This window comes from Corvus brachyrhynchos, unplaced genomic scaffold (genome assembly GCF_000691975.1).
Source record: "Corvus brachyrhynchos isolate BGI_N302 unplaced genomic scaffold, ASM69197v1 scaffold21, whole genome shotgun sequence".
NCBI lineage: Eukaryota > Metazoa > Chordata > Aves > Passeriformes > Corvidae > Corvus > Corvus brachyrhynchos.
Window position 1 is genome coordinate 3866172 of NW_008236924.1, and position 8068 is coordinate 3874239.

The 8068-nt window shown below is 45.6% G+C and overlaps 2 protein-coding genes across 4 annotated transcripts in view; both read right to left on the reverse strand.

Moving 5' to 3' along the window:
* The window catches only part of LOC103611446 (ovomucoid), a 14992-nt gene extending 12568 nt beyond the window's left edge, over positions 1–2424 (reverse strand). The window contains exons 1-2 of one of the 2 annotated variants that reach the window (XM_017728157.1): positions 1316–2424; positions 453–605 (exon numbers count right to left, since the gene is read on the reverse strand). The gene's annotated coding sequence lies outside the window, so the exon portion shown is untranslated. Of the gene's footprint in view, positions 1–452; positions 781–1315 lie in introns of those variants that run through there. The other variant, XM_008628969.2, reaches the window with a different exon arrangement.
* Positions 2425–5267: 2843 nt separating this feature from the next.
* Positions 5268–8068, reverse strand: part of LOC103611447 (ovoinhibitor) — a 10796-nt gene continuing 7995 nt past the window's right edge. For both annotated transcript variants that reach the window (XM_017728155.1, XM_008628970.2), the window contains 4 exons: positions 6800–6936; positions 6391–6451; positions 5916–6031; positions 5268–5457 (listed from right to left, as the gene is read on the reverse strand). In XM_017728155.1, coding sequence (XP_017583644.1) covers positions 5412–5457; positions 5916–6031; positions 6391–6451; positions 6800–6936 — 360 coding nt within the window. In that variant the 3' untranslated portion in view covers positions 5268–5411. The remainder of the gene's footprint in view (positions 5458–5915; positions 6032–6390; positions 6452–6799; positions 6937–8068) is intronic.

Consider the following 8068-nt stretch of genomic DNA (forward strand, 5'->3'; position numbering starts at 1 on the left):
GGAATTCTACCATCTTTGAACTATTGCAGTAGCAAAGTAACCCAGTTATTTACTTATTATGTTATACATGCATGACAACTGCTATATTATACACGATCACAGGACCCCTACGTCCCCTGGTTTGGGCACTGCCCCATTTGCAACCTGACAAAACATTCTTATCTCAGGAGAGCTGAATGCACTGATCTCTGTAAAGGCTTTGTGTGCCTCCTGCCTCCTCTTCTGGTCTTGAAATGGGTTATTCTGCACTCTCCTGCTGCTGTCAGTGGAGGTTGTTTGTGAATGCTTCCATAGCAAAGAAATATTTCTGCTACTTGTCTCATATTTTGCATCATTTTGCCATCCTTCTCTTCCTACTTTGGAATGCAGCCTGTGGAGAACAGCAATATTAGAAAGCCTGTGTTAAATCCCTGCCAAATAAAATATCAACAGAAGGTATATGCATCACTTACGTCCAATCATGCACTGCCTGCTCAGCATCCGGCTGACACTGGTTGGGATGCTGCCACAGACAGCAATGGGAGTTCAGGCTGCTTCTTCATTTGCCTTCCTTCTTAGTCACTGGGGTGGCTGCTGTTCCCAAGGCCCTGAGTGCCCCACGTTCTCTGAGCAAGGGAAAGTCTGCCATTAGGGACTCAGTGTGGCCATTTTCCCAAAGGGACACAAGTGCTGGGAATGTACATAAAAATCCCAACTGATGCAAGTGAAGGAGAGTTCATCTGAGTTAACCACCAACAATGAAGTGGTTTTACTGTCTCTGACTATTATAAACCTATCAGTCAACAAACCTCTGCCATCTGAATGTGCTGCATCATTTGAATTTCCACTCCAGATACTTTCTTCAGCTATTTTCTTTTCTCTGCTAAATCTTCATGGTTTACCCGCAAGCACAAATAGCAAGTGGAGAGGGAGAAAAGGAGGATAAATTGGAAAAGCACAGGGAGAGGCCAGGGGCTAGGGAACTGTCACTCAGAAAGCATGTTCTTTCCATCGGAATGACACTTTATAGGCACAGATCCCACATTCACTGGTGTAAGTGGAACCATCTGTGCCACAGATCTGCTCCAGCACTTGGTCAGGGGGCCCTGACTGGCCATCCTCAGCGATGGCCCTGGGGCACAGGCTGCAGCCCAGCTTTAAGGGGAACAGCGAGAAAGAGCTCAAAGCAATACATCCAAACATTCCTCATCCTTCAGGGGGCTTGAACAAAATTAATGCTTTACTTCTACGCATGAAAAATAGGCAGGAAGCAGCACACTGTATGAACACTCATTCTTCGCAGTTTCACATTATGTTTAAAATCATGGGGCCTCACCTCAGCTGGTGAAAATCTGGAAACCCCTCCTGGGCTGTGTGGATGTCTGCCAGCTGGAGACAGGCTCCTTCCACTGCTGCTCTCTGCTTTTTGCCTCTCTACTCGTTGATCCGCGGAGAGCACACAACCAGAGCCCAGGGCATGGCAAAGAATCAAATAAAACTGTATCAAACATTAAATTACAGCAAGAGAATGAACATGTCTGAGTGTGAACATATTGATGGATCAAATGGGTGCATACCAGGGCTATATATTTCTTTAAACACAGAGGCCCAAGGAAATTTTTTAAGTTCCCAAACTATTTTCTTTGCCAACTGTCAGTTAAATAGGATGGTGCAACTGATACAATAAGTTTGAATAATTATTTCTGGATTTTTTTTTTTTTGAGGAACATATGGTTATAAAAATGCTTTTTAAATCATTTAAATATTCTTCTGAAATGAATATTTAAAAATCAGTGGGATGAGCCTTGTCACTCTCCAGCATCCTTCAAGAGAGTGACAGAGTGTCTGAGCCCATCCACATGCCTCACTAACAAATACAGTACATGAAAAAATAGCAAAACCAAGGAAAATTATCAGCAGACATAATTTTGAAAGGCACTGATTTTTTTGATAGTGTTTGAATGAAGTTTAGGTACAGCCACACTCAAGGAAAAGTTGTGGGGTTTTTTTTTCATGTTGCAGATGGGTGAGTGCTGATAAAAGGTGAAAAAAAATTCCCAGCTCAATATGAAAAGAGTAAGTATTGTTTTCTACATTCCACTTCTCAATCAAAATTTAAATGATTCGCCTCATTCTTCCCCCTCTTTGTGTTGCAAGAAAAATGACTGTAGACTCAGAAAACATTGATAACGCTATAAAGATAAGTCAGACAAACAAGGAAAGAGAGAGGACATTTATATTTTTAAAACACTGCCTCTGTGATATGTTCTGGTACATTTACAGGTCACAGATCCAGAGGCTGGATCGTCATCAGTGTGAAACACGTCAAAGTCAGTCCAGCCAGGGCAGCTCCGGCCCCGCTCCTCGGAGCCAAGGGCTGAGCTGTGAGGCAGCGTCTGCAGTGGCACCAGCTGCATTTCAGCACTACATTTGAGATGCCTCGTGTTGCAGCCACAACAGGCACTGCAAAGTCATTTCTCCCTTGGCTGCATCCTTGACTGAGGATATAAGGCCTTTTCTGTTCATGGCAAGAGTGCAGAAATAAGAGTCCAGTGAAGCAGGACTAAGTCCGTGCTTGCATCTGAGCCTTTCAGTGCCTCTTTCCAGGTTAAGAACCAAGCTTTCATAGCATGACTGCGGAATGGTTTTTGAGGCAAACTTGATGATTTTGTAGCTGCTCAGGCAACTCAAGGTGAGTAAGAAAGCCCCAGGGCTCTGCAGCATCACACACCTGAGCAGGGATGGAGCAGCAGGCTGAGCAGCACCAAAGCAGCTGTCGCCTACACAGAGATGGCTACTGAGGATATTTGCAGTTTGGCAAGCACTGAGCTCATAAGGTGATTGGGGACTCTTCTTGATCAAGGAGGTTGGACTAGATGACCTTCAGTGGTCCCTTCCAACTTTAACTATTCTGTGATCTCTCACTGTTTCCCACCACAGAAACCTCTATCCATCCATGTCTCCAGCCATTCCTCTATTTATGCCCAAGCAGTCACCCAGCTCAGTCCACTGTGCCTTGAAACCACCTTTCAAGCCTCTTATTGGCACTTGAAACCTGGTATTGTTCTACCTCTCTCCTAAGCCATGAAAATTCAATCTTCCCCCTTGAATCTGCTTGTCTTTGCCTGATCATTGCCTCCCCATCACAGAATGGTTTCGTTTGGAGAAGACCTTTAAGATCATCAAGTCCAAACATTACCACTGCCAAGGCCACCACTGAACCATGTCCTGAGGCATCACATCTACATATCTTTTAAATCCCTCTAGGGTCAGTGACTCAACCACTTCCCTAAGCAGCCTCCTCCAGTGCTTGACAACCCTTTCCATGAATAAATTTTTCCTAATAGCTGATCTAAAGCTCCCTTGATGCAACTTGAGGCCATTTCCAACACAAAGCAGAAAGAAATCATCTAAGTAACACACACTCAGTGAGTACCACGGAACAGCTGAAAAACAACTCCAAGGGACAGAAAACCACACTGTCCCTGAGAAGACTGCCCTATTTTTATAGTTATATTGCTTCATAAAACACCCCCTGAGCCTGGGGGATATTTAAACTCCAATGTCAAGATTTTCCCATTTCCTGGCCCAGTTTCAGTGATTTATTCCATTATGTACTCCTGCATGAAACCTACTGGTGAGTGCTGCATGGAAACTTCTGTCCTCTAACCCCTTTGGCTGCTTCCCTGGATGGCTCTGACAATCTCAACTTCATGCTTCCTTGAATTCTTGTTTGCCTTTGGTGTCATCAGACAATGAGCTCCACACAGGAGGCTTTGGCTGTGCCAAGATAATACCATTGAGTTGGCTCTTGACAGCTTTACTGCAAAGGCTTGCAAAAGCCAGCAGTCAGAGCACAGCCCAAGTGAAATGCTGCCAAAGTCCACAAGAAAAAAAATTATTCAGGTCCTATCCCTGAGGATAACCAAGTAACACTTAAACAAGAGTAAAACAGCATGTTCTGCAAAAACACCTGAGCAGAAAGTGGCAAAAAGGTTATATAAACCAAAAGGACGTTTACTTTAGGACACAGACCCAAGAAAAGCACAATAAGCCATTGTTAGTTACAAATCATCTTGAAAATGGACACTAATGGCACAGAGGTACTATGGCCTCATTCCCTGGTACAATACCCCCAATATCTCCAAGTCAGGAACATTTCCCTTCAGCCTATTCTTCTAGCCTGACAATTCAAAGAGTGACTTTCCAAACTGATCCAAATAATTGTGTTATTCTCTGGTGAACTACAATGGGACATTGAACCAGGGAGGCACTAACTGTAGCCCAGAAGAATCCCTGAAATATTAGACTTGCAATAGCTTTGGTGACCTCGTGTGGAGGTAGTGGCACTGGTACAGCCAACAGATGAAGGGCAGCCCCGAGGTCCCCCTGCCTCCCTGCCATCCTTGCAGACCACCAAAATGACAGTAAATATATCACCAGGTCCTGAGTCTTTGGCCTCAAAAAAGTAGGCAAAATGACTCTCAGGCAGAATTGGTTTCCTATGGCTTGTTACATATTTGGTTAAAACGGGTCACAAGTGAACATCTGCATCTTTTTCCTTCCTGAATGACTTTAGAAAACAGCTCAGTGATGCACCAGGGCTGCTCCCACCTCAGGGGTGATCGCTGCCCACGAGTCCTGGAGATATTCTGTTGCATTAATAAATTAAGATATTGCATGAGTGGACACTTCTGCTGTCTGTGACCCTGAATGGCTGAATGGAGCTCAAGATTCCCCTCCTGCAGTTTACACCATAAAACAGTACTTGACATTGTGGACAAATTCAGTGAAGGCAGGCTGGGATCCCCTTTCCTGGCAGCAGCTGCTGTCTCTGCCACAGGCAGTGGGAATGAGGACAGGGCACCTCTTGCCCAGACAGCCAATTTCCCTTTCTAACCCAAACAAAAAAGTGCTCTCCTTGAGAGTAAATCACCACCTACATCCTTGGCATTTCCCCATGGAGGAGGTGGGCCATGCTCTGGAGGTAAATGTCTCCTTGCACTGACTGTAAAGAGGGAGTCTGCGATCAGGTCATACAGAGATAGCATGGTCTGATAAGATTAACACTGATAAGAAGACTGAGGGCTAAGGAAAGGAGCTGAGAGCTCCAAGGGGAGCCCACGCCCTCCTTAGTGCAGGGATGGCACTGACACATGGCAGGGAAATTTTATCCGCATTATTGGGTAGTGGAGAACATCAATAGAAAAACAGACATCCCCCACTTGAAGTACCATGACAGGGAGGAGATGGGGCAAAAGGGAAGAGATGTGGCATTGGGACAGAGAAATGTTGCCAAGTCAGTTTATTGAACAAGTGTTTCAGGAGCTAAGGAAACAAGGCAGACTGAAGGGATGTTACTAGGGATGGTCAGCCCATGGGAAGTCACATGGAAGGGAGTTTGTCTTCCTGGGCTGGAGTCCAGAACAGACTTAGCATTCAGTCAAGCTCATGATGTTGAGAGTAGTCCTGCTTTCCCTGGTGAGAAAAGGAGAGAGGAGAATTAGACATGGCTGATGCCCCTTTCCTCATTTCACTGGCCTGAGCGTTGGCTTAGGGTTGACTGGAGATAAAGAACAGTCTCAAAAACCCAAATACCCCCTTTCATTATCCTCATTTAAGGAAAGATGAATGTTTTCATTCATTTGCTACAATCCAGTTGGTTCAGTGAAGTAATTTCCACACGCCCTTGTGAGCTTGTGGAACAGATTGAGTGCTGGTGAAAATCAATGAAGTACTTCTAAAGTTCACAAACAGGAAGCCAAGTACAGATCACAGAAATGGGCACTTCTCATTTTCCCTTACAATGCAAAAAATCTAGAAATGTCCAGTATGTGCCACAAGCAGTCAGACAAAAAGGAATTATGAGAGAGCCCTGCATTCACAGCAGGCACGGGAATTGTTCAGGAAAGGAAAGGTTTCACTCCTATACGTACAGGTAGGCGTTGCAGAAAGCACATCTGTTGCTGTAGGTTTTGCCATCAGAGCCACAGTGGGGCATATATTCCATGGTGCAGATAGGAGAGACTTCTTTGAAATCCTTGCAAAGGGCCTGCACACAGGAAATAGATACGAATCTCTCAGGCAGAGAGCAAACTGTGACCCCCCAGCACAAGGAAAGACACACCACTGAGAAATGAAACTGCCTGTAACATCATCATAACCAAGTGTCCTCCTGATGGCAGATGTGATCTTGTACTGTTCCTGCTCACTGCCACTATCTTTTCCTGCTTTATTACAGAGCAGTGGGATGCATGTTGGCTGTTTTATGAGCAGTGTGAAATTCCCAAGGGATCTCCTCAGGTGTCAACACCACCATTCCCCAGTTTGTAGCCCAGAGCAGAAGACAGTCCCCCCATGTGCATAACAGACACTGAACTTCACTCTTTATTCCCATCCCTTCCCACTCACTCTTGTAATATCCTCTTCACAGAGTCCGTTCTTTCTCTTGCCAAGGCTGGTCCGATGCTCCCTGGAGGGAGGAGAGATTGTTATTAACCACAACCTTCCCTGTTGCAGCCTCAGATCAAGAGCAAACGTCACTCCCATGGAGTCACAGAGATTTCCAGATCACCCATCTCAGCACCACCTGCCCAGCACTGACACAAACATGCCCTTAGAGACCAGACACTGTGCCCAGTTGATGCACCTCCTCTGTGGGGTTGAACACCCATGTCAAACACCAACCAAGGCGAGCAGGAAAACGGGGGCAGGCAGACAAAAACCCTGCAGTGCAAGGTTTCAGAGAGAGCCCTTGCAGATTACTTGGCTCCCACAGAGCCAAACTCGGAATCCCCCAGGGAGGAAGATGAGCACTTACAGGTTGTGGGCACACAGGGTGCACTCGCTGGCGTAGGTGACACCGTCGGTGCCGCACACGGGGTCGTAGATCATGGTGCAGGCCATCAGCTCCCTGCCATCCTTCAGCGTGGACGTGGGGTACCGGCTGCAGTTCAGCTGGGGAAATCAAGGACAGCAAAAGCTGTGCCATGGGCTCTACTCCGTGCAAGGGAGCCCCAACACAACCCCCCTGCTTATGCCACTGCCTAAATCTGCCTATACCAGACCCTAAAAGGATCTGCCAGATGACAAATTACGGTTATATATTAAGTCTTTCTTCATGGAAAACTAGCAATTTCCTTTCACAGCCTTCCCTGGAGAAGACTGAATCAAGGCTGGAAGGTAGACATTACTCATTGAGCTCTGCATTTATCACGCTGCCCCTATACCTTACTGAACCCACCAGGATATTACAAAAGGCAGCTCAGAAATAATCTGTAAATCAAAATGGCACAATTTATGCACTCCCTCCAAGGGGACTGACTATGACCAAGGTGTTTTTCATGGCCCACAAGAATGGAGGGGAGATGTGCTGACAGGTCTTTTGTTGCAATGGGACGGTTCCGAGCGTTGAAACCTGCCAGCAGGACTGACAGCAGTGGAAGCTGATTTACGTCAGCTGAGGAGCTGGCCTTGTGTTTTAGCACTCCCAGTTTCTCCAGTGTGAACTCTTCTTTCCTGATTTATGTATCTCACCCAGCCTGAGCACAGAGCGTACTCAGGAAACAAAGGAATGACATTTCATAGTTTGTTTGTATAGAAATGAAATATCTGACTCGGGATGTTGACTCTTTCAAACACATGCTAATGAGGTGGCTTTGTTCTTCTATTCCCCAGTGAGAGTAAGTGGTTTAGAGCTGGCCAAATATAGGTAATCTGGTATTTTTACAAGATTCATGTTGGTATATATTAGATTACATTGCATTTACAAAAAAAACAAAACAACACAAAACAAAAACCAGAGGTGGGTTTGAATCCCTTGATACCTTAGGTATCAGCATTCAAAACACAGGCAACTTTCTATTCTTTGCAGAACATCCTTTTGTAAAACACAAGCATCGAGAAGGCACAGGGTTCCCTGGGCTCTCTGCATCCCCTGCCCATATTGCCAAAACATTCTGCTAAGTTCCTGCAGAGTGCTGTGGGAAAAGGATTCTCTGTGCAAAGCCTTAAACCATTTATTCTGCCTGTCTCATAACTCAATCCTCACCTGTCCTCTCCTCTTTCTTTTTCTGACTGCGTGCAGGAA